Source organism: Urocitellus parryii, chromosome 15 (genome assembly GCF_045843805.1).
Source record: "Urocitellus parryii isolate mUroPar1 chromosome 15, mUroPar1.hap1, whole genome shotgun sequence".
In the NCBI taxonomy this organism is placed as follows: Eukaryota; Metazoa; Chordata; class Mammalia; order Rodentia; family Sciuridae; genus Urocitellus; species Urocitellus parryii.
The window spans coordinates 57,471,614-57,497,660 of NC_135545.1; the positions used below are offsets into that span (position 1 = coordinate 57,471,614).

General features: G+C 51.4%; 1 protein-coding gene across 6 annotated transcripts in view; it reads right to left on the reverse strand.

Moving 5' to 3' along the window:
• Ankrd11 (ankyrin repeat domain 11) overlaps positions 1–26,047 on the reverse strand; it is a 153,586-nt gene that overhangs the window by 29,299 nt on the left and 98,240 nt on the right. For 5 of the 6 annotated variants that reach the window (XM_026401887.2, XM_077793247.1, XM_026401886.2 and 2 more), the window contains exon 3: positions 4,504–4,646. In XM_026401887.2, coding sequence (XP_026257672.2) covers positions 4,504–4,590 — 87 coding nt within the window. In that variant the 5' untranslated portion in view covers positions 4,591–4,646. Of the gene's footprint in view, positions 1–4,503; positions 4,647–9,674; positions 9,742–26,047 lie in introns of those variants that run through there. The other variant, XM_026401889.2, reaches the window with a different exon arrangement.

Genomic DNA, 26,047 nt, shown 5'->3' on the forward strand with positions numbered 1-26,047 from the left:
TCCCCCAAGAAGCACCGTGGACAACGCCACGTGGAGACACTCGGCACCTGGGCTGGCTGTGATCCAATGTGCTGGACTCCGTCATGAGGTGCAGACAGAAAGGCTGTCTTGCAGCTGCCCCAAGGTGGGGCTGAATCCCGGTGCTACCCCTGAGCCACACCCCTGCCCTCAGCCTCCCCTGGCACTAGGATGACAGGTGTGTGCCACTCCTGGCAGAAGAACTGTTTTAAACATCCACCACTCCATGACTGCCACTACAAGCAGCATCGCAAGAAACAATGAAGTCCTAACTGCATGATCAAAAAGGGTGCTGGTCTACCTGGTGCTAGTGCTGGGAACCACCCAAGGTTAGTAATACTCCGTGACCAGCCATGGAGGGACCCAGGAGGAGCAACCAGTACAGTGGGCACTGGCTACCTGTCAGAGAGCTGCCCCGGCCCTCTGCTGAGCACAGTCCTCGGAGCCACACCGCAGGTGCAGAGCCCGAGTGCTCTACGTGTGCTGTTTCTTCACAGTGGCCATGGTCGTTCCAGGGGCTCAAGGAAAAGACACAGCCACAGCACTGGAATCAGGGTTTTCACGGTCCTACACTGAACCCACAACACATCCACTGGGAGGGAGGAGCCTGAACAGCTCTCAGCTTTCTCACCAATGGCAAAACTCTCCACCTATTTAGGCCTTCCCAACTTCTCACAGCAAGCAATCTGTGTAGCTCTCAGGGTTCAAACCTTGAAGCGTATCTTTTAAACTTATCCCCAAATAATTCATGTTTTTGATGCTTCTGACCATGTTTTTGGCTCCATGAACTGCATTTATGGCTCCACACTGCCACCCATGCTGATCTGAGGGCTCCCGTGCCTCCTCCATGGCATCTGTGAGCAGCTTGGTGCTGAGGGCAGGTTTTCTTTAGCACGGCATCATTGGCCAGCAGCTGGTCTTCCACAGGGTGCGTCAGGTAAGGGAACCCCCTCTACCCCATATACTTTCTGAGGGTTTCTGTAATGAGAAGGTCTTGGATTTGGCCAAGTGTGTGTGCATGCGCACTCATCAACTGACAAAACTACAGGGTTTTCTGTTTTGGTCATAATAAACTGATTCTGGATGTCAGATGAACCTCAAATTCTTGGTGTAAACCCTCCTTGGCCATTGTACACTATCCTCTTTAATGTCATTTGCCTATCATTAAAAAAAAAAAAAAGAATCTGGAAGAAAAACAAATGGACTGGATTTACAGGGAGGTTAGGTGAGAATGAGGGAAAGCAGGACAAACAGAGTGCCCACTACAAGAGCCACACCAGAGGAAGGCCGAGTCCTGGGGTTTTCTGAGCCTTTTTCCCCCAAACCAAGAAAGTTCTGCCTTATTTTATTAATTAAAATCAGAAAGAGGAGTCCAGGGAAAGAATGACCCAACAGGACTCCGCCTGCACCCAAGGCGTTGTGTGTGTGTGTGTGGGGGGACATGGGAGGACCCTCAGGGTCACTGGCAGTGGCAGTGCTGAGGTGCCCTTCAATGCTGCTCTATTTCAGTCAGGGCAGGGGTCTGTGGGAGCTGTGCTGAGCAAGCAGAAACCACCAGGACGTTCATGATGACCCACGGCCCTGTCCTCAGCCCCACAACTGATTTGGGAGAAAAGAGGGCCCAAGCCTGGCAAGTTCTAGCAAAAAGGACTGACAGAAGTCCCAACGGCGAGCAGGGAATCTCCAGGTGTCCATCAGGGACCATAAGACCTGGTCTCTCTCTATTGCCACCATGAGAGTCTATCTGGAGCCTGAGATGAGCTGACTCCATCAGGGCTGTGGCCCCTTTCTGTTATCTCCTGGATGAAGCTGCACGCTCCTCCTTGGGACCCCACAGCCAAGAGCCCTGTGGCTTCAGAACATGCCTGGAAACCACAGGAGGAAGCAGTACAAGCTGAAGCCCCACCAACCCCATGGTAGCAGTGGCACGGCCACCTCTAGAGATGGCCTCATCCCTTAAGGAACATGCCCACCAGCAGCATGCCAGGTAAGTGGACCTACAGGGCAGTCCTGTAGGTTCCACAAGGCTTCCTCGCTGTGAGCCTGCAGGTCCTGCTGGTGCTCCAGCTGTGGCATGCACCATGCAGACACAGCTCACTCCAGAGCCCCTGCTGCCCCTCACAGCTTCCTGCTCACTGAGTGTGACCAGGGCATGTTCCCAGCTGAAGCCATGGTCTAGAGGTCACTCTGAGAACACCCAGAAGAGGCTTGCAGTCTTCACTCAGAGTAGTGTGGGCTGAGCACAGCAGCAAGGGGCAATAGCCTGTAATGGAGGGAGTTCTGGACTGGAGATCAGGGATGTTACTTCTTGCAGGGCAGTCTCTGACACCATGACAGCCCTTGTCTTCTCTGGACCAGGACACACTCAACAGTACAGGGTTTCCTGGCTCCTGCCAAGGTTACTCTCAGGTTGCATATTCCAGAGACCACTTCCAGAGCAGGTCCTCACCTGCAAGGAGACCTGAAGGAACACCCACTTCTCCATGAGCCTGCCCCTGTGCCTGATGGGTGCAGCTGGGAGTCTGCTACATGCCTGCCCCTGTTGTGCACACCCACCAGGTCAGGACTCTTCAGAGCAGCCTACAGGCAACTGTGTCTGAGAAGAGGCTTTAGCTCTGATGGTTTTAAGAACAAACACAGGAAAACAACACAGCTACCTACTGGGAAAACAAAACAAAAAAGTCTAATCCAGGCTCTCCTGCAGCCAGGGTGCAGACTTGGCTTAGGGCTCGCTGGGCTTGGCCTGGTATCCTTGGCAGCCTCTAGCCATGTAGCTTCTCTCCACCATGACCTTCCACCATGATGTTCTGCCTCATCTTACTGAGTTATGGAGTTGGCTAACTGAGCCTGTGAAGCCGTGAGCCCAAAATGAACTTTCCCTCCTCAAAAAAAAAAAAAAAAACAAACAACGCCAGGCATGGTGGTGCACACCTATAATCAGCTGGCTGAAGCAGGAGGATCCCAAGTTCAAGGCCAGCCTTGGCAAAGTAGCAAGGCCTTAAGCAACATAGACCCAGTCTCAAAATTAAAAACAAACAAACAAACAAACAAAAAAACCAAAACCAAAAAAAGGGTTAGGGATGTGTCTCAGTGGTAGAGCACCCCTGGGTCTTCCCCAGTACCAAAACCAAACAAAACCACCTGAACCAACCTGGAACCTGCTTCTGTGCTCAGCACCTAGTGCAGTGGCACAACAGAAGCTGCCTCAGGAGAGGACCCTGTAAGGTCGGTGCAGCCTGCTTTCCAAGGCTCAGCCCTCACTCACAGGACTGCCCTGGGCCTTTCCCCATGCCCAGCAGATACCAAGTGTCAACCACCCGCTTTGAGTTGGGAGGCCCAGTCACTCCCTCCACTGCTTACTCATCTTGGTCAGCTTAAGGGCCAGGGTCTCCTTTTCCCACCCTCCTGCACCCTGCCTGATAGTGGGGACCTAGAGTTCCAGCTCTGACCTCCCTGCCTCCACACCTGTCCCGCCAGGTCTTCTGTGGGCTGAAGACCACACTCTGCTTCCAGAGCCCAATCTAAGTCTAAGAATGGTCCCAGTCTCTGATGGACATTTTGGGGTTCTGAGACTTGTGCTTGTGTCGACCACATGGACGTAAGAAGCTTCTGATGCTGGCTAGGTAAGCAGAGCACACAGCTCACACCCTGCAGGGTAAAGTCTACCCTCTCAGGGTATGACACTGGCCAGACACATGCCTCAGCATGCCAGGTACCCACACTGCAACATCTGCCCCGTACACAGCTCAAGGCGCTCTGGACAGAGCAAGCAGGGGAGGACAGGGGACATAGGCCACAGCCAAGAGTCCCAGAGGCTCATTCAGCTTGTCCATGTTCAACCAAAGCTTAATGAATATATATGGCTCCACCCAGCCATGTCTACACAGGGCTACCTGCTGGCCTCACAGCAAGCACTTCAAACCCAAACACTGCCAGAGGCTGGGGTGACGGAGGGCGGGAGGAGGCAGTGCCAGCGCCCAGGGGCAGCAGTCTTAGGGCTGTCTTCACAGCTCAAATGCTAGGGTGAGGGCAGAAGCAGCTTGAAGCCATCAGTGCCCAAGGACTCACTGAGGTGAGGCCCACCTGGCAGTGAACACAGGCCAGAAGGGCTACACAGGCCAGCCACAGGACTCCTGGCAGTGGCCTGTGGCACTGCTGGGATGTGCACAGCACTCGCTGCACCAAAACCCTCCTGTTCCCAGACAGCAGGGGATGGGATGGACAACAGCCACAAAGCAAGCCCCCGTCTGTGGTTCAGGTCATGGGCCCACACTTGCCACCCCTAGCACTGTAGGACAAAAATGCTCCCCCAGAACAGAACAAACGGACTTGAAAGTGAAATTCTCAGTAGTGTGTGCAAGCGGGACACTGTGACACAGCTCATCCCTGGTGGCCCTCCTCAGAGCCACAGGAGAGTGGCTCTCTGCCCACATGCAGGGGGCTTCCACTAGCATGCAGCGCCCAGATGGTGGAGGTGGGGGTTACCTTTTTCCCAGTTTGTTTCTCCACCATGTCGCTGCTGGGAGAAAAGTCTTCCTGCTGTGGAGTTCTAGAGCGTGCGCCCCTGGGCATCGTTCTGCTCCCGCGCCTCGTCTCCTCTAGGCCGCCACCGCGTCATCGTCACCAGTCTGCTTCAACGGAGAGTACACAGGGTTAAAAACCGGCCACACTACACCAACTAAATGACCTCTTTCCAGGGCAGCAGTGGCCGTACTCCATGTGGGGAGTGGGTCCAGGCAGACCCGTACCAGGGCCACCAGCAGTGATGAGAAACAAGGTGGGTCACACAGCTGGGCTTGGGCAGAAAGGAAGCAGACGGCCTGGTCGGGCTGCTGGCCCTTGGCACAACCACACCTGGCCCTGCGCCCTCAGGTTGCAGGTGGCAGTCCCCTCTCCTTCCCTCTGCTGCAGGCCTGATGGCTCCAGTCTCCCAGGTTCAGCCTCTAAGACCTGCTTGCCAGTTGCAAGCACCCCAACAGAAGGCTGGAGGAGAACCATTTTGCTTCTCATCAAGCCCCAGGCACAGGCACTCATGGATGCAGGCACAGGCCTGTGGCACAGAGGAGTCCCGAGGATCCCCATGGCTTCATGACCCCGCTCTGCCCACCTGGGCCCAAGCTCCAGCCTGTATTTCCCAGGAAACCTGGGACACACACTGCATTTACTGTGCATTTTTTTCCCCCTGTGTTTTATGACTTCCTGGCATCTTACAAGGCTTGCTGGCCAGGGGCTGGTTCCTAGAGACAGCGAGGGCTTGATGCAAACCACCCACCTCCTGTGTAAGCCTCACACTCAGCCAATGGTCCCTACCCCACCACACAACCAGAGTCTGTCCTTATGCAGCAAAGCCTGCAGGACAGAGCACCCTGAATAGCCAGGCCTTCCCCAGTGCAGAGCCAGGATTCCTAGACCCCAACCTACTGTGTGCAGACCCATGGCCTCTGGATTCTCACTGCAGCCCTTCACTGATCTTGCCTGATCCCCAAAATGGCTGACAGTGGTCTCTCCGTAAGCACACAGGGAAAAGACAGACCCAGAAACATCCCTCGTCAGACACTGGCTCTGCTAGGCCTTCATCTTGGGGTCCCCGCCCGAGGGGACTCCTGACCTCTAGAGATCACCGGGTGCTGCTCCTCAGATTCTCTCTGTCACTCTCCAGGACACAGCCTCACATCCCCCAACACACTCCTGGTGCTAGGTTTGAGCCCAGGGCCTCGAAGACGCCAGACAAATGCTCTGCCACAGAGCCCTATCCCAGCCTCACACCAAAGAATTTCTGTCTTGAACTCAGCTCCAAGTGGACACGAGGCACTCGCTGTCAGCACACACTCAGCCACTGTGCCCTGCAACAGACAGCTCTGTGGCCCAGCCATCCCAGAGCTACCCACCCCAAAACTAAGATGCAGAAAAATCAAACAGTAATTTTCTAGCAGCAGGGGAGAAAGAGTCCCAAAGACAAAGGGTCTGCGGTGGATGCTCCAAAGACAGACAAAAAAGCACTCAGGCACACGTTGAGCCAAATGGAACAGCACAGACTGTGACCGTGTCAACAGGGGCAGAGGACCCATGCGCATGGCACAGGAGGCTTTGCCCAGTCTGTGTGTGGCCTGGGAAAGAAGCCCCTCAGCAGCTTGGACACAGGCAAAGTCTCCAGACACTGGCCTGCCCTCTGCTGACAGGGCCTGCAGGGTGGGAGCAGCCAGCAGCTGCAGCTGGAAAAAAGCATTTCCAAACGAAGCACTCCACTTGGCCACAGTCAACCAGAGTTAAGAGCAAACCAAAGTGTTTTTGAGGATGCAGCATCTACTGAGACCTCCCAGGACTGCTCCTGAGAAAGTGCTGGGAGGTCCTGCTGCCTGGGCAGCACACTGCAGCTGGCAGGCCCGAGAGCTAGGAATGGGTTTCACAGGTTTATGCTTGAGGGAAGGAAAAATGAAAAGGCTAAAGCTTCATGGTACCCCCCCCCCCAAATTACGTGGAACTAGGATTTTAGCGTCCATAAATAATTAAAGCTCTCCGGGATGCAGCCCTCCCGCTGGCTCATGCTCCTCTATTGTTTCTGCGCTGCTGGGGTAAACTCGGAGCCTTGGGCATGCACAACCACACTCCGCCACTGAGGCGCACCCCAGCTGCCAGGTGCCTTTCTGTCTGGCCGGCTTCACTGCGCAGGCCCTGGGGCCTCTAAGATGCCACAAGCCCTTTCCACAGCATTGATGCCAGCACTGGGGGTCACAATGACTTTACTATCGTGTGATGGCAGCAGAACCTGGCACTCAGTGCTGGGCATGGTGAAACCCTGAACACTGAACCTCATGGCCGCCAGTCCTGCCCTTCCAAGGCTCTGGCAGGGGGAGGCCTGTGTGTTGAGCACCCTGGGTGCTTATCACAGGCCTCAAAGTGTCTGCTTTGAGGGAAAGTGTCTGCTCGTGGTGCTCCTATTCATTTGTGTAATTTGAAGGTGTTTCCTCCAGTTTTAACTCTGAACAGGAGTTTTCCCTAAAGGGCTGTCTTTCCTGCCCAAATCTCAAAGTTACCGTGAACTGGGTGCCTGGCAGTTCCTGTGTCCCTCGGGGTCTCTAGGAACTGGTTCCAGGGCCCCCACAGATAGCAAAGCCCACAGCGCTCAAGCTCAGGGTATACGACGGAGCGGTGTTTGCACAGGACCCATCCCTGTTCTCCTACACATCAAGTCCTCTCTGGATAACTCTAGTGTCTGAAGTGTCATAAATGCTGAGTGCAGCCCATGCAGGAGGGGTGCTGGAGAAGTCTGTGCGTGTTCAGTACAGGACCCACTTCCCACCTAACTTTTTCAATCTCTGACTGGTTGAATCCGCAGATATGGAACCCACAGAGACAGGGCCCAACTGTTGTTTTCTCTAAAGTAAACAGAGTGAGCTGATCACTTCAAGGAAAATTGACAGCAATAACGTCTGAGCTTTCAAGTGAAAGAAAATATGAACTTTAGAAAACCTGCACCCACCAGCATTGGGCTGATGCCTCTGCACAAGGGAAAGGTATTTCTATGAGGTCAGCAATGTTATCAAAGGCATCATGAGTAATGTACAATGAAGCACCTGCACAACTCAGTGAGCCGGGGTTTCCTAAAGGACCAGGGTGGAGTGCTCACACAGGGGGCAAGAACTGGTCCTCCAGACTAGAACGAAGACCTCAGTAATGCATGTGAAGCACCAGAGCATGTCTGTCCTACTGCGCCCTGTGCAAGCCAGAACTCCCATCCGCCTGTGGCAAGGCAGCCAGTTGCAAGCAGGAGCAGTGGCCTGCTGTGAGGGAGGTCGGCCAGACAACAACAAGGTGTGGGCACTGGAACAATGCTACCTTCCTCCACGCACCAAATTCTTTTGTAAGATGGTTATACTTTAATAGAAATTAATGTATCTTAACACATGATACTTGATTACTTTCAAATGAACAAAATACCTAAATTTTCTCAAGCTAACCTTTTTAATAAAATAACATCATAGGGGTCTCACATAAACAGGAGGTCTGTGGGCCCCTGGAGCCCTCGTCCTGTGAAGGGCTGCAGTCCTGGAAGCTAGAGCCTCTGCCCAGCACCAGGCCAAGAGCCCAGCCTGCAGAAGACGACTTGCACCAGATGCAAGAAACAACAGCCTAGACCCCCAGACTTGTGCAAGGACCCAAAGGGGAAATGGGTCTTGAAAGGAACAAAAACTCATGCAGAGAGTTGAAACTGGAGGAAACACCTTCAAATTATACAAGTGAATATTAGTTAAAAAAAAAAAAATAGCTGGATGCAGTGGCGCATGTCTGCAGCTTAGGACACTGAGACAGGAGGATGGCAAGTTCAAAGCCAGCCTCAGCAATTTAGCAAGGTGCTAAGCAACTCAGTGAGACCCTGTCTCTAAATATAATAAAGAATAGGGCTGGGGATGTGGCTCAGTGCTTTTCTAGCATGCATGAGGCCCTTGGTCCCATCTCAGACACCACCACACCCAACCCAACCCAATCAGGGACAGCAGGGGCCAAAATAGCAGACAGCCTGGGCCTACCTCGGTTGCCAGAGAAAGACAGTTTTGTCCCTCTGAGGCAAGAGCAGAGCTGGACACCGTGGGAAACAATGCAGCCCCCACACCAGCCACCCCAGGCCACAGAGCAGTGTGCAGGAGCACCCAGGACCACCTTTGCAACTTGAGGATAAGACAAAGAAACGCTCCATGAGAATAGTCAGAAACTGAGTCACCAAGGCTCATGACCATTAAAGGCCACTTCCCCCAAAGCAGGAGAGTATTTCCTGCACATAACTGAGAAAAAGTCCTTGAACATACAAAGAACTCCTGCAAACCTATGAGAAAAAAAAAAAAAAAAAAAAAAACATCAAAAAAAAAAAAAAAAAAGGACACTTCACAGAGCAGGAACTGCAGAAGACCAGTGAGCAAGTAGAAGGCCAATGCACCCACATACAGAAGAACAACAAGGCACCATGCTGTGCAGCCTCCGCACAGGTAACTCTGAGGTACAGGGCACCATTCCTGAACTTCTGTCTGGGCAGGGGCCTGGACGGGGCTCTAAGTGAGCTCTCACAGGTGTTGCTTTAGGATCAGGATGCTGTGCATGTTTACTCTGTGAACTTCAGGACGCTGACACATTTCACAATAAATAGTTTTAAACGCTGGTAAGTCAGGTTCAAAACATGGCACACGGTGTACCCTGGCAGGACCTGTCCTCCCCCAAGAGTCCCTGGCTCGTGCAGTCAGAGGGACCCAACGCAGAGCAGCAGCTCAAGGCTGCCTGACCTTGTGAAGCAAGCAGGTGAGGACAGAGGATGGGCAGACTGACACATGCACATGTGCACTGAGTGTGTGTGCAGGACAGAGATGCAGGCTAGGCGCTACAGGTGCAACTGGATGGCCCAAAATAGCAAGCGTAGGGAAGCACTGAAGGTGGAACACAAGCAGTGAGTCAGCAGAGGCCCCAGGAACAACAAGCAGGGGGAAGGAGGCCAGCTTCTGGGCACTGCTGCTGTGAACACCAGGCCAGCTCCTGGGGAGGGTCAGGGTAAAGTGTCCCAGAGAGCAGCTCAGTGCTGAGAGACCCAGAACAGTCCTGAATCACAAAGCCCACCACTGTGTGGCTGCTAGTGACCTCCATGCAGGAGAAATAGAAGAGAGATCGGGCACCTTGGAGGCTCTCCACAACACCAAGGGGAGGAGTACACAAGGCTGGTCCAACACGGAGCTGAAGAGCACCACACAAAACCACACTCTCAGCAAAACTCTCAGCAAGGTCAACAGGAGCACTCACAGAGCCACAGAGCAGGAGTTGGCAGTGCCCCTCCTGTGGCGGTGCCCTGCTGCCACTGCTATTCCACTCTATGCAGGAGTCCTGGCCAGGGAGGGCAGGGAGGCACCACGTGGCTCTCAGATCAGAAGGCAGAGGCACTATGTGAAGAGGATGCACGTCCAGAGAAGCACCAGCATTCCACCAGGACCTCCCAGAGCAGAAGAACACAAGGACACAGAACCAGAGAACACACAAACCCCTGGTGCTGCTACGAGTGTGCCAGCGCCCTCACAGACAACCCAACAGTTGCTCCAAGCAAAGAAAAAAATAATCAGATTCAAACAACAAAGCTAGAAAAGTCTGTGAAAACTTTAGGGAGGGATCTTTAAGAGTCATGGCTAGGCAGAGTTCTTAAGACACCTGAAGCAGAGTCCACTAATGAAAAAGATCCATAAACCATCTCAACAAAATTTAAAATCCATGCCCTGTTAAAGACGTAAAAAGGTGAAAAAACAAACTGCAGACAAGAAAAGTGTTTGCAAGTCACAGCCAGATACAGGATTTAGCAGGGCAACCTTGATTATTTTCAAATAAACAAAATATCTGTAAATTTTCTCAAGCTACACTTTTCAGTATGATAACATCATAGGGGCCTCACATAAACGGGAGGTCTGCGGGCCCCTGGAGCCCTTGTCCTGTGAAGGACTACAGTCTTAGAAGCTGGAGCCTCTGCTCAGCACCAGGCAAGAGCCCAGCCTGCAGAAGAAGACCCGCACCAGGGGCAAGAAACATCAGCCCAGACCCCCAGACTTGTGCAAGGACCCAAAGGGGAAATGGGTCTTGAAAGGAACAAAAAACTGGAAAAAACACCTTCAAAGTATGCAATTTGGAGGATGGCAGCAAACAACACTGTCAGAAATGGACTCACTAGGCACAGCATGATGGCTTGTTGCTGGCAGGCAGGCAGGCGCAACCACCCTCAAAACAGCCCAAAAAGCTACCCACTGCCTGCCACAGGCACAGAGAAGCCAGGTCTCCACCTGTGCCAAGGGAGTGCAGAGTGGCACAGCCACCTCCACAGCTGCACTCCTTTTTCTATCCCAGAAAAGGAGGTGCTGTTCAGGAGTCCAGGCGCTTCAGCCTGGACTCTAGCCATATCACCTTGCCTCCTTAACAGCCAAAGGAAGTTAACCATTGGTACAAAGGTCGATACGGTCAATCTCTAGAAAATTCTGATAGGTACAAAAAGCCAATCTCCAACAGTCTCGTCTTCCAGTGACAAAACCACACACCTGGGGAACTGATCAGTGGTGGCCAGGTGATGGAAATAAGGTGAGGCAGGGCTGGTGGGGCCCTGGCATTGTACACAGGGTAGCGTCTGGGCGGGGCATGGTGTGGCCCTCTGGTGGCTCCTGTTGCAGACACTCTGTAAAGGCACAGGGAACAACCCAGGATGCTACTACTCTCTAACTTCTTGGAAATCTACAATTACTGCAAAAGGAATGTTTTTGAAAGGGGAAAGACAAGGAGATGTGGATCCTTCTAGCTGTGATGGCAATACTCTAGGCAGACTTATTTTATTTTATTTTTAAAGAGAGAGCAAGAGAGAGAGAGAGAGAGAGAGAGAGGGGGAGGGAGGGAGGGAGGGAGGGAGGGGAGAAAGGAGAGAGAGGAGGGGGGGAGAATTTTTTAATATTTATTTTTCAGTTTTTGGTGGACACAACATCTTTATTTTTATTTTATGTGGTGCTGAGGATCGAACCCAGCGCCCCAGCCCCAGGCAGACTTCTTTTAAAAGCCTTGTTTTGGGCTGGGGTTGTGGCTCAGTGGTGGAGTGCTTGCCTGGCATGTGTGAGGCACTGGGTTCGATCCTCAGCACCACATAAAAATAAATAAATAAAGGCTCTGTGTCCATCTACAACTAAAAAAATAAAATAAAACAAAACTTTAAATATAGAAAGATGATCTCACAAAGGAAAAGGGAACAACACACTTTGCTATGCACTGGTCAGTGGTAGGACTCAGGAGGATGTGGCTGGAGCAGCTACTTCCCATACAGCCTCTCACAAACCTGGCAAGGTGGTGCTGGGTGCTAACCCAATGGATGTGAGTGTCCTCACAGTGGGGTACAAGCTTCCCCAGCAGAGTCTGGCAAGGGAGCAGCCATGGTGCACGGAGATCTGTACCAGAAGCTATAGCATCACTGCCCCACGCTAGTCCTCAAAGTGAGTTGCAAGGCCAGTCCACACCTGCGGGCAAGATGAAGCTCCACCTGCAAGGTGCCAGGCCTGGCATGTTCCTGAAGGACTCCTCCAGCACGCTTCATTACGACGCGGTCATCTGACCGCACAGCGTGGATCTCACCTGCCTTTTCAGATCAAAAAGCTTTCCTATCCTCAGGAAGACACTGTTGGTGGGGTGTCGTGTGGCAGGAACCAAGTGAGCGCTCAGGAGTACCGCAAAAAGAAGGCAGACACGTGTAATCCGGCAGGCAGAACCGGGCAGTGCTTTTCTACTCTAGCTGGATGGAGCATCAGTCTTAAATCCTGATGTACCTGGTTTAGTGCTTCTTAGATCCCAGCACAGACAAGGCCTTGAAACCCAGGACTTGCTAGGATCCTGGAGCAGGGGGAGAAAGGGCCACGGAGCTATGTGCCCAAGTGCTAGGAATAATAAGGGCAGAGAGGCAGAGGGCCTGTACCTGTATGTGGACAAGGACAGTCGTGGTGAAGAACCACAGCACTGACAGCAGATGTAAATCCATCACCTCTGAACAGGAAAAAGCTAAGGACTCAAAACCCAGAACCCCAGCCTTTGAACAGTGCTGGAAAACCGTGTCACTGTTTTGGAAACTGGTGAAGGCGGCTAGCTGTTTATTCTTTCCTACAGGAATGGCACCTGTACCAAATGGATGTGGAAGGTGAATGCCCAGCTTACCAGGCTTAGCATTGGCCCCTGGCAGCCTGGTCAATCTACCAGGCACATGCAGACACAGCCACAGGCCCTCAGGCCAGGCACTGTGTACATGCTGGTGTCAACACTGGAGCCCTCCTACACAAGAGACAAACAACTCAGGCTTGTTAACAAAGCTGGAATGTGCTCTGTCTGTAGAACCATTTGCCTGGTGGTTCCAGACTCAAGCCCATCAGCAAAAACAGCCACACGCCCAGAGTAGCCGGAGCTGGGAATTAGGCCAGCCTACACCGGGAAGAGCTAGGGTGACTTAAGACAGAGGGAAAATGTAATATATTTTATCTGCAATTTTCATATTAATTACACACTGAAAGCAAGTACTCGGTATGTGCTGGGTTAAATGAAACACAATCCACTATCATTTGTTTCTTTTTGTTATTTAATGAGGCTAAAAGAAAATTTTAAATTAAACGCAGTTCACATTGTATATCTACTGGACCGAACAATTTCAAAGAACAAAGGACCCAATCTTTAATAAAAAGGAGAACAATCAAGAGAAAAACACATGCAGGAGTTTAAAGATTAAAAATGACCAAAAAGACAAAAGACTCCGTGCGTGGACTCTGCTTGGAGGTTGAGGAACGCGGAGCTCTGTGGCAACCAGCAGGGTGCAGGGTAAGGAACCTCCAGCTCCGTGACTGCCTTATTTTCTAGTGAGCTGTGTCATGTTAGCAGTCTTCTCCAGGTGAAATGGTGCAGTGGGAGGCAAAGAGGCCAAGCAGGCCGCTGTTCCCTGCTCCAAGGACGGACCCCACTCTGAATGATACTAAGCACCCAAAGTGCCAGAACTATGTGCAGAATGAGCCTTAACTTCACAAGCAGTCCATCAACACTGAGTCAAGCCACTCGTCCGTGAGAAATGGCTGCTGAAGCTGGGAGGCAGTGTGTGTAACGAACACATAGTTCAGTGGTCCACTTTCAGAACACAGTACTCAGCCTACATTGGTAAGATCCAATTGTAGCCATTTTACTTTTAGCCTTTCCCTTTGCCTGCCCCAATTTTAAAACCAGCTGATCACATAGATGGTAACCCAGGCTCTGCTGCCTTGGGGTGTTCCCAGGATCCCTCAGGGGTGCACCCTTCTGTATCTCAGTATTTCTAACAGCATTTGCAAGTGGCCGCACTTAGTCCCCAGACCGCCTGGGGGGAATGGGGACTGAGGCTGCTTCAGGAAGATAACCCTGCTTGGTGAGCAAGAATAATTCCAAGTGATGAGACTTTTGTAGGCACTTAACGAAAACAGCAGGAACCAGTCCACAAAGAATGAGTCCATCTTTGAACACTGTGAGCAGGACTCAAGGACACTGTTAGGACACCACTCACAGATAACAGGACCATCTCAACCAGGGAGATGCTGGAGCTGCTCAGAATGGACACTGACATAAGGCCACTGCTGCCCTGCTTAGGAACATAACTCAGGCAGGTTCTGCGCCTGGCTGGGTGTGAGGGCACAACTGCAGCCACAGTGCTGGGAGACACTAGGGACGAGACACGAGGTCAAGGTTGACCTGGGCAACTCAGAGAGGCCCTGTCTCGAAATTTAAACAAAAGGGGGCTGCGAATGCAGCTCCACGGCAAAAGGCCCGTGGGTTCAATTCCCAATATTGCAAAAACAAAAACAAAACCTGTTTGAATTTCCCCCACGATAGTGACAAGGACAGCTGCCAGCACTGTCCCCTTTGTCCTGGATAGCACTGAAGATGCCTCTGCAGGCTGTGTCACCATCGTCTGTCTCTCCCACCTGGCTCGGGGTCTGGAGTGGCTGCGCCTATCTGGTGGAACCCAAGTCCCTGAGGACAGCACACACTTGCTGTCAGGAGTGAATGGGCAGCAGAGAGAGAGAGAGAGAGAGAGAGAGAGAGAGAGAGAGAGAGAGAGAGAGAGAAGAGCATTTGTAACTCAGGGCAACAAGTGCCCACTCAGGCCTGCCGAGCTCACCGACTCCCATTTCCAATCTTCTGCAGAAGAAGGAGAAGATGGTTCTCGTGAAGGAGTCTACAGGGACTGAGGAACAGCAAGGCTCTCTGCACCTGAGCCACAGGACTGCTGGGGCTTCAAGGAAAGGAGCTAGAAAAGTGAACAGAGGTGCACAGCCTGGTCTAGAGGCAAAGCCTCAGTGAGCAGGGTGCCCCGGCTATGCTCTGCTTGTCTCCCAGTTGGCTCCCATGGCACAACTGTCCCTTCCTTCTCTCCCTGGGAGAAAAAGTGGTCTGCACAGAAGCTGCGGCTGCTTCCTCTGCCAGTCACATTCCAAGAGGACTTGAGCACTGCTGTTTTCCTGCCCAGTGCAGAACACAGGAGCTACATGGCTCCTGTGGCCTCCTGCTACAGCTGATGAACCCACACTGACACAGGAGGATTACGAGGGTCCACAGACTGCATCAGCGCTCACTCTGAGTTTGGACAGACACGCAGTGACATGCACCCACCACCGTGCTGTCACAGACTGTTTTCACTGCCCTAGCAGTCCCTGGTGCCCTCGGATCTTCCTGCTGTCTCCACAGCTTTGCCATTTCCAGAATGTCTTGAGTCGTAATCCTACAGCAGGTGGAATTTTCTGATTGGCTTCTTTCACTTAGCAGCATGCATTTAAGGTTCCCCTGTCTGGTTTTGTAAACAAGCTGCTGCTGCTGCTTCTGCTGCTTCTGCTTCTTCTTTATTATTATTATCATCTGCAGTACAGGGGATGGAATCCAGGGGCACTTTCCTACTGTGCTACATTACTAGCTTCTTACTGGGGGGTGGGGGAGACAAGGTCTCACTAAACTGCTGAGACTGGCCTGCAACTTTCGACTCTCCTGCCTCAGCCTTCAGAGCTGCTGGGATGACAGGTGTGCACCACTGCACCCAACTATCCTCATTAGTTTTTAGCCCTAAATAACACTCCTTTGCCTGGCCTTGCCACTGTCTAACCACTCACCTGCTGAGGGAAAAGCTTGGTCACCTGCAGTTCAGGCAATTATGAATGAAGTAGCTTTTTTTTTAAAGTGAAATATACAGATCAGAAAACATCAGAAGTCACCACCCTGATACGTCATCATGTGAGAAAATAGCACTGCTCTGTGAATGTGCTGCCCGCGTGTGTGCACATGTGCTGTGGACAGAGATGTAAGCAGACCACTTCACACCACTGGCCTACCTAGCTATGAGCCTTGGATGTGTAGTCAGACACACCCCAGTTTCACATCTACAGAAGACAAAAACAAAACGACCCTTATACTGCCATCAGGACCACAATTGGCACCTAGGTAGCCGATCCTGAACTCTCCCTAGGTGAAGACAGGATGTGGACAGCCCCCAGTGCGTCCTGGTCAGTTCTCAGCCTTGCCTTTTCTGCTCCGTGCCCTCTTCCAACCATAGGGTGCACAAAGGCACCATGGACACAAGTGATAAAAAGACTGCTGTCTAGGTGGACCAGGCTGGACCGGGGCATGTAGGGTTCAGCACAGGCTCTGCCCACACTTCACTGCAAGAGGACATGGCCCACCAAGGTAAGGCCACATACACACCAACTTGTGCAAAACGGCCCCAAACTGCAAAAGGTCCCCAGGGCCACCAGCAGAAGGAATGAGCCATGGCAGTGGCCCAGGATGCACCACTAGCAATCGCTACAGCACGCCAGACTTCAGGTAGACGTGACTGGGGGAAGCTCCACACTTTGGATGGGTGATGGTATAGGTGCAAAGGTCGTAAGAGCACCGTTGAGCACACCTGAGATGTGTGCCACTTCCTACACACAATCACACTTCAAAGAATATCAAGACCAAAACCAGTCTCTCGGACGACCTCACCAATCAAACAGCAGGCCAAGTTTTGCAGCCTGTGAAGGCGCCAGCTGGGAGGGGCCGTGAGTCCACCCCATCTGTTCCTCTCCACCCTGTCACCATACACAGGGCTGGATGGGGACAGCCTCATGCTGCCCCTGGTGTCACCACCGCCACAGCACTGCTCACTCTGAGGCCTCTGTGCCCGGGGGTCTCTCTGAAGCACGGCAGGAGAGGACCTGCAGGGCCACATACTCCCAGCCTGAGCATGCAACCTCAGCACTGCCCTGCAGAACCATGCACGGTGTGCACTGGCAGGAAGCCTTTGGGTCTACAGAGCTCTCTCACACCCACACCTGCAGGTCCAAGACTCACCTGTACATGAGCCAGCACTGACCCCCCCCCAAGCCCTGGCACACAGAACTCAGAAGTCTGCAGAGCATGGTCAGTTCACTGCAACAGTGAGGGGCCCAGGCTGCTGGCTGGTTGGACACTAGCCTTTGCATGTGTATCCTGCAAATAGGCCACACACATACTTGGAGGCACCCTAACACCCTTATACAGGTGTTTTATTAGAGTTTCTAAACTAAGAAGCAAAGACCAACACTACAAGAAACTTGACCTAAGACATTATTCCTGCCATCGGTCTGAAAAAGCTTTAACTATTAATCTGCTCATGTGCTCCTTGGTCACGGAGCTCTCTATTATGCAGACATCACAACCCAGGACTCCAGCCACCTGCCTGGACAGGTGACAAGCAGGGGCACATGGCCAGCAGGCATAACCCAGAGCTTCAAAGACACAGAGCTTGAGAGGTGTCTCACAGGAAGGTATGAGGCCTGCCAGGCACCACCCACCACCACTGGGCCACAACGGAGGACACGAGTGCTCAGGCTGTCCTTGCATGGATCTGGGCAGGAATCGTACCTCCTACAACTGTCTCCTCCTGGCAACTATCTATTTGAGGCATCTTACCAGTGGCAGGACGAGCCACGGCAGAGATGATAAAAGGGTTTTGTGCAAGTACAACACCTTAAACATAAATAAATTTCTCTCCACTAGAAAACAACTGCAGTTTCAAACACCAAAACAGAGAGATGAACAGATAAAGATGTTATGCGAAGCGCTCACCATGAAATTTCAAAAAGGAGAAGACTCGGCTCATGGCTCAGACTCTCATGGCCATGTGAGCAGATAGCATGCAACTTGGGTCTCCCAGGGCTGGCACAGTTTTCCTTCTCTGTAACTCCATGGCTCTGCACAAGCATGCTTCAGACAGTACAGGAGATGTGTGCCTCTCTCTCTTCAGCGTGTCAGGCAGCCATGCAGGTGGGACATAAAACAGGAGTTTGATCCCCTCCCACTGTCTTCTGATGGCCAAGTATGCTCTGACCCCCACACCACACATCTGCTAAGCGGGAGAATCCTGCGTATCCAAGCTCACTGCCACAGTGGAGCAGGAACAACTCAACCGTCTCGTGTTTACCCTCACTGCTGCTACCATGGTGACCCCCAACAAACCAGCCCACCATGCCACCCTCCCTCTTGGGAGCCACAGGTGCAACTGCCATGGCTGCCACCTCCTGGCTGGCTCCAAGGACGCTGCCACACACCCAACTGAAGCATGTGGGACTCCTCGAAATCCACCCTCTCTGTGCCCAGGGCATCTACCCCAGGTCCACGGGGCATCTACCCCAGTCCTCTAGCATGCAACGCCTACCAGCCCTCCACTCCCTGCCATCTGTTTACAGGATGCTGACAAATGCTGACATCCATTTGGAGAGGCCTGTCTGTGGTGGAGATTCTGTAGTGCACACAGCTCTGCTCTTCTACAGCACAAAAGCAATTGGGGAAAAGGGCAAAACCTGTCCTCTCCTCAAATTTAGTGAATCAGGCAGGGAAAACAATAACTTCCCTTTCTGACTTCCAAGGTTTGCCACACGGATGCTTAGAAACAAGTCTAATTTAGTAACCACATGTCATCAGAGATTGGTTGGTGACAGCATCCCGTACCTCCTTCTCCTGGGCACCCCACCATTCTGGTCTGTAGGATCCTCCTCTCGCTTGGCCTGGGACCAGGAGGAAACAGCATGCCCATCTGCTCGGATGCTGGCCTCTGAACCAGGCCAGACACAGGGTTGCACAGCACCACCACAGTCTCTCACACATCCCAAGCTGGGTCGCCGAGCAAAACACCCCAGTCCGCACTCACTGTCCTTGTGGCTCCAGGAGGATAGAAAACTGACTTTGCCGCTGTGAAAGCACGTGGGGGCAGGGTCAGAGGTGGGCATAGCTGGTGACGCTAACATTGCAGGTGTGCTTTGTACTTCCCAGGCTGGGTGTAGCATGAGCTTAAGCTCACTTCTCAGCACACACAGAGCTGACAAGTTAGCTGTCCCACTGAGAAGTCCTCAGGTCCTGTCCCTACAGTGAGGAGACACCGAGGTCAGCTCTTCCTTCTCAGTGACTCCAGTATCATGAATACAAGGAGCAAAAACACATCTTCTAAAAGCCTGGCAACATAAAAACCCACATTTCCTTGTTTTGTAATGGAGTGCAAAGTAAAGTGAACAGGGGAACTGGGCCCAAGCACTTAGAGCTGTGCCAACAGAACAGCTTGCCTGAGAACCCCAATCCCGCCAATCCTATCACTGTGGGACCAAGCCAGGCAGTAGCAAAACCTTGATACCCAAACAGGGGCTCAGACCCATGTGTGGTCACAATCATCATCAGCATTTATCAGGGATGTCCATGAACTATGCAGGGACACAGCTGCAGGCTTCCCTAGCTGCCCATCTCCAGACCCTAGGCCTGTGCACCCTTGCACAACAAGTGAAAGCTCCTGAGGGAGAGAGCAAGCACCTGAGAAAGTACTGCTTAACCCACGAAGTGCTGCGTCTCCATGAGGCCACCATGAGTTCAAAACACCCTGGGTGGACACATTCAACATGCCCGACCTGCCCAGCCTCACGCTTTACAGTGTACCGTACTGTTCTCTGCGCTGACGAGCTGGCCCACCATGCCTTCAGCCTGGGACAGCACCAGAGTTCAACATGTAAAATGTAGCACCAACTGAATGCACACAACTCACATTCCACACCAGGGACCCCGTGCATAGTCAACACACATTTACCCACTGCCTTGGTCCCCTGTGGAAGGGAGAAGCCGCTTTACTTTTAATAGCCAGAAGATGGAAACAACCTGAACGTCCACCATGCTGCAGAAGACAACTCGGCGACAGCACGATAGACACACCCCAGCAGAATGAACCCTAAAGAAAGCACATGGAGAGGACTCCCTCTCAGATAACCTGGAGAATGCAGACCACGGCAGCAGTGCTCCCCTCTGTGCAAGAACCGTTTACATGAAGCTAAGCTACAACGGGCAATGCTGTGCTACAGAGAGACCTAATGTTTGGGGAGGGCTCACTGAAACATTTTCTACTGCAAACAGTGGCTGTAACCTTATTTGGGAAAATGGTGTGTGCAAACGTTAACTAAGTTAAGGATCTGGAGACAAGGCCATCATGGATTATGGGGTCAGAACCTAAATCCAGCAGTGATGGGAAGCTGGAACAGAGGCGATGTGGCAGGAGGTTAGGGCAGCCACAGGCCAGGGGCTGCCAGGAGGGCTCCAACCTGAGACTTGGCAGAACCTCAGCCTGCCTGCAACTCACTTCCAGACTGCTGGCCTGTAAACCTGGGAGGCCACACTTCTGATGTTTAAGCCTCCAGGTGTGTGGCCAAGTACTTATGCTTGCACTAGGAGCTAACACAACTTCTAACCAGAATAGAGAAAGGAGAGGATCACCTCCCTTGACCTCAGCTTTAGTCACACTGCGTTTCAGTGGGAGCCCCTGGGACCACTAGACTGGCTGTCAGAGTAGCTCCATAAGAGAAGGTTCCACATGTATGCGCCTCTTAAAAACTGGACCATGTTAGGGCTGTGGCTGTGGCTCAGCAGTAGTGCACAGAGAGAATGCAGAACTCCAAGGCACATAATGACAGAGCGCTCATGTGATACTATGTTTACCAACCATTCAACCCTGGTGATCTGGACAGGCACATATGCCAGAGGCAAGAAATCAGAGTCACACAAAGCAGATGTTGCCCAGGGCCAGAGCGGGGTGCAGACAGAGTCAGGACCTGTCAGAAGGTCCTTGCAGTTCACTATGACAGTGAAGGTGAATTCGACTACGCCCTACAAGTTGGGTATAAGGAAGTGAAAAGGCTCTGGAGGCTACTGCCCAGGAGGGAGACGTAACCAGCTGAGCCTCGAGGCCCCACTCGCCAGTGGAGACACGGGAAATAGGTGGGCTGCTGTATGATTTCCACATAGGTCATTTGACAACAGTACACAAGCTAATGGTTTTTTCTTTAAAATGCACACACAACTGTGTAATCTGAGGGACTGCTAATGCCCATACCTCTCTCCACTCTGCTACTAGGGCTTCCACGGAGCAGTTTAGGGCCTATGGATCTTATTCTGGCCCTGTTCCTATCCCAAAGCATTGTGACTGCAAATTTTGTAGCTAATCACTCCCAGAAGTGGTATTTCTGCAGGGTAATACTGTGTGAGTCTTCATGCTTCAGGATTATGAATGCTGACACATGCAGTTGTGCTTTTTTATAACTGTAGTATGGCATTCACTGTCTGAAAAACATCCATTCTCTTCTTAACTGGCATTCATTTTTATCCAACTTTTTGCTACTAGAAACAAGGCCATGTGAATATCTGTCTACAACATCTTTATACCTGTGAAGTTTAAAATGAAATTGCAGCTGATGGGAAGCACACACCTGTCATCCCAGCAACTGGGGAGGCTGAGGCAGGATCGGAAGGTACAGGTCAGCCTGTGAAACTTTGTACGAACAGAGAGGCCCTCAGCAACTTAGGAGCCTGATGCTATGAGGTTATTAAGAGCCTCTGTCTGAACAAGGGGAGGGGAACTTTGCACATCACACACTCTCCTGTGGAACAAGATCAAGTTCTTACAAAAACAGTGGCTAACAACTTTCATTTAAATAAAAATTACAAACTCAAGTGCTAATATGAAGCTCTCCATAGCAAAATGACAGAAACCAGAGAATGTGACAGACGCATGTGTGCTCCTTGGCAGAGCACTTGTGGCTTGTACCCAGTTTTCAGGGAGCCCACATCCCCAAATGATATTTAGTATGTCATCTCTTCTTCCTGAATGTGTGTAGCAAAGTGCTGGGTGCTAAACGAGAGGCCAGCGAAGCACAGAACGAATACTGTGCTTTCTACATTCAACTTCCAAAGTTACCAACGCACAGAAGGAACACATTTATACTATAAATGAATTCAGGCTTCATTAACATGTACCCAGAAAAAGTTCCTGACTCATAACCCACCATGGATGGAGGTGCTGGTTATGTGCCCTACCATGAAAGAAGCCACTTGAGGCCATTCCAGGCACAATCTGAGGGCCACAGTTGTGTCTAACACACGGAGACAGGGAGACTGGCTGAGGCACTGGCATTTTGCTGTGTCACAGGAAGAGTATGAGGCTTGTGAATCTCTCGGCACTACATGTACCATAGGGTTCTTTTAAAACTCCGAAGTAAAATAATCAGACAATCAAACAAAAGAGAGCAGACAATTTAAGGTGGAGCAGGGCAACACGCAGGATCCCCCAGGTCAGGACAGTGCCCTCATGTGAACGGATGCCAGTAAGAAGCTTCCCAGCCTTCCAGAAGGACTGTGTGGGCTGGCAGGCTCATCGCCATGGCAACAGCTCCAAACATATGTGCAGCACACCAGCTGATTTCTGAGAACTGTAAATAGAGGATAATGGCATAAAAAAAAGTCCCAAAGTACAGTAAGGACCACCCATCCCACCTCTCTCCAGCCTGCTCAATGCCTAGATGCCAATGTTCAGCACAGAGCAATGGCATGGACATGTGGCTTTGATCCCTTCACCACACCATCTGTGTGATTATATACCTACGAAGAGCAAAATAGGGTCGCTGGATTCATTATCTTTGTGCAAAATTATACACAGACAAGAATGGCCAACAGACGGCAGAGTCTGGTGTAGGTGACCTGCCTACAGGGACACCAGGATCTGGGCTTTCCCTGGTCTGCTCCACACCTGCCTCCCATGTGGTCCTTTCCTGGGGCCCTAAAGCTCTCAGTACCTGGGCATCAAGGCCCAAGGGAGGTGCTGACAGATAAGTTTCCACAAGCCAGGAAGTCACAACCAGAAAAAGAGGAAAAGGTGTGGCAGTTGACTGCCTGGGTAAGGGTTCCAGAGGAAACCCACAGGCCTCTGGAAAAGCAGATCCTTGTTCCCTGAAGAGTGAGTCCATTTCTTCCATGGGCTGGGGATAGGGAAACATGGCATTCCCTGGAGGTGCTGAGGCCTTGGAGAGAAAGTGTTCAGTCCAGGCTGAGCTAGTGGTACCGGCACACCTTGACTAGGTGTGCAGAGATGGCCCAACAAGGAGCAAACCAGGGGTCCCAGCAAGGCTGCACAGAAGATGCCAGCAACTCCCAGCACTGCCTTCATAACACCACAGAGATCTACCCCACTTTCTTCTTCCAGCATATAATGTGGTTAATAATGTTTTTTTCCTTATTTCTTTTCTACCATGTCTTTGAAGCTTCATACAGAGAAGCAGGCAAATAAATCCCTAAGTATGAACTGACATTCTTAAGAAAAAACAAGCTTGATTATTTCATGTTGATTTATGGGCCTCACAAATATAGTCCTCATTACGCACCAACTATTCTAAGGCAACACACAATTGCATGTGAAAACGTGAGAAAGTGATTGCAGAGCAAACAAACTTATGTTCCCTGCAAGTATCGCTCTGCAGTGATCCACCCCTCAACTGCATAAAGGCTGAGAGAAGGGGGAAAAGGTGGAAGAAAAGAAGGCCCATCCAACACTCCCAAAAGATAATTCCCTCCCCTCTGAGTTCAGGATGTGAAACCAACAGAAATCACACACTTGTGTATGTTCCCACATCTAAGTATGCTTTGCTTAAACACTAAGGCTGCTCCAAAGACAAAAGAACCATATTTTATTGTAAATTCCAACACTTTGTTTTAAAGATCTGTACATTTAAACTGCATGTCTGGCAAATCCTTTCCAAATAAAAATCAGCTTAAATTCATCTTTTTAAAGCAGGACATGAGCATGCACATGTAAAGTGCATGCGTGAGACATGCACATGGCAGAAAGATCAACTGGACTTAGGGAAACCCAGCATCTCCTCTTGACTGACAAGAGGCTGGAGAGCCAGCCTGGTTCAGATTCTCCTCTAGTCAGAAAACATAAAGCGGCAGCTCCTCTGATGTCCTGAAAAGGAGGGTCACAAACCGAGTACCACTCTCAGCAACTGACACCTCTGCACTCTGAAGCAAGCTGGCTCAAGTTTTTCTAGGAAATGCCTAGAACTCTGAGAACAGAACCAACGTGCAATGCAGAGCCTCCGTCCCTGCTCTCTGCATTGTGTCTGAAGCGGCTGTGCTCTGTGGGGCCACGAGACCCCCTCCATTGCTCCGACTTAACACAGTGACAGCAGCAATGTGGAAAGTAGAGAGTATGGGGTTGTTTCAGGCAGGGGAGTCTGTGAGTCCAAAGCGTGTAACATCAGCTCCAGCATCAACGGCTACCGGCCCCTCAAAGCCTGGCACGGTCACCCCACCATTCTCAGTCTCTTCATCTGTAACCTGGGGGAGTCACCATGCTTCACACCCTTGGGAGGGTTCTGGGGTCTGTGCTCTGTGAAAAGCAAGTGGCACACAGTCAGAACACATGGGCAACTACAATGAATGAAAACATGTCCAACGAGGCACTTCAGATTACACTTGCTCAGAGTTTTACTTCCGCATTATGCTATACAGAGCCTCTGACCAGCCTCAGCTGAGCACACAGCATTATTCCTCATCACAAACCAAGAGCCTGGAGCTGAGATAATCCAACAACGCCCCCTCACCTCCAGGCAGGGCCACAGCTACAGACCTATCTCTCCAGGGCCACGACAGGCCACTTTTGGAAAAGCACTCCCCGAAGAGTGCCATCTTTCTGTCCCAATGGACACAGGTTTTATCCCCAAGGATAAATCACTCCATCTGCCTACACCACCCACAAATGAAGGAGACCTGCTCTTTCCTTGTGGAAAGGCTAAAGGCTGCCTCAGTGTCTTGATTTCAAGCTCCCAGAGTATATGCAGGGCTGAGGAGGACAAAGAGGGAATGGCAGAGCTGGTCAGACAAGCGGGCCAGAGAGGCGCCTGGAGCAGCATCTCTCACTAGGGAAAGCTGAGAAGGACAGCAAGTCCAGAAAGTGGACCTGGAGGTTTTCACCAGCTTGAGAACACCAAGCTATATGCTCTCTGGTTTCATTCCAAGGTTCCTTGAGGACAACAGTGGTCGGCAGCACTGAGAAGCACAGGGAAAGCAGCACCACAGCAGGCACAGCCAGGACACCAGAGGGACCTGGCTGAGGGTCTGAAGAGCTGCCACAGAGCTTCTCTCAAACTGCCTCCAGACCTCAGCAGGCGTGAAGACCTGGGTGCACCCACCACAGAACAGAAAAGACTAACTCCCAAGGAAACCACAAAAAGAAATGCACAATTTCCAAATCTGCAGGCCAAAAATAATCTCAAAAGGATAAAAGAAAAGAGCGAAAAGACAAGTCTTAGAGACTGGAAGCTTAACAAACACACAACAGAACTAAACACAAACATTTACTAAGGGCAGGGACAATGGCCTACAGCACTCGCACATCAAAAAAGTGATTCCCAAGCGAGTGCAGGGCTGGAGCAAGGCTCTCAGGCCTAGGGGCTACCCTGAAAAGGTTTCCGTTCTTTATGAAAAAACTACTCCCTGTCTCTTCTTACAACTGTACCAACAGACCAGGATGAAGAGTAAATGGACTAAAAGATCCAGTTAAGAGACAAAGTTTGTCAGGCTGGAAACGTAGGTGAACTTGAAGCACCAACGCCTAGAAAAATCCAGGACAGAGAAGAGATAGAACAGCCATCCCAGATGAACACACCTGGGACAGACATCAGGTGGGTTGCTTTATTGACTCTGTGTGTGACCTGGGACCAAAGGCATGTGGAGAGAGTGTGAGTCACTGCAATGAGGCAGAAGGTTCCTCTCACCAGAGGTCAGAACTCAGTTCCAAGCTTTTAACGCACACAGTGAGAGCCTCCAAGAAAGAGCAAGAGCAGAGACCAGGTGCAGCAGCAGAGGGCACAGTAGGATGTGGGGGTAGGGGGCAGCCTCCAACCAGAGACCCACCCAGCAGCAGCCATCCAAGGAGCAAGAACAAGGCCCACTGTATTGTTCAAGAACACAGGGACCGGCCATCAGGAATGCTGATCACACACACAACTATCAAAGCCAGACACAGCAGAGAGGGGAGCAATGGGGGCTAGAAAAGAGGACCACAGTTCTGGCAATCAGAGAGGAATTCACAGTAGCTTAAATATTCAAAATTCAGAATGACAAAATGCCCCTTGGTGAGCTGAGAATTTAGGTACAGTTTCTTGGA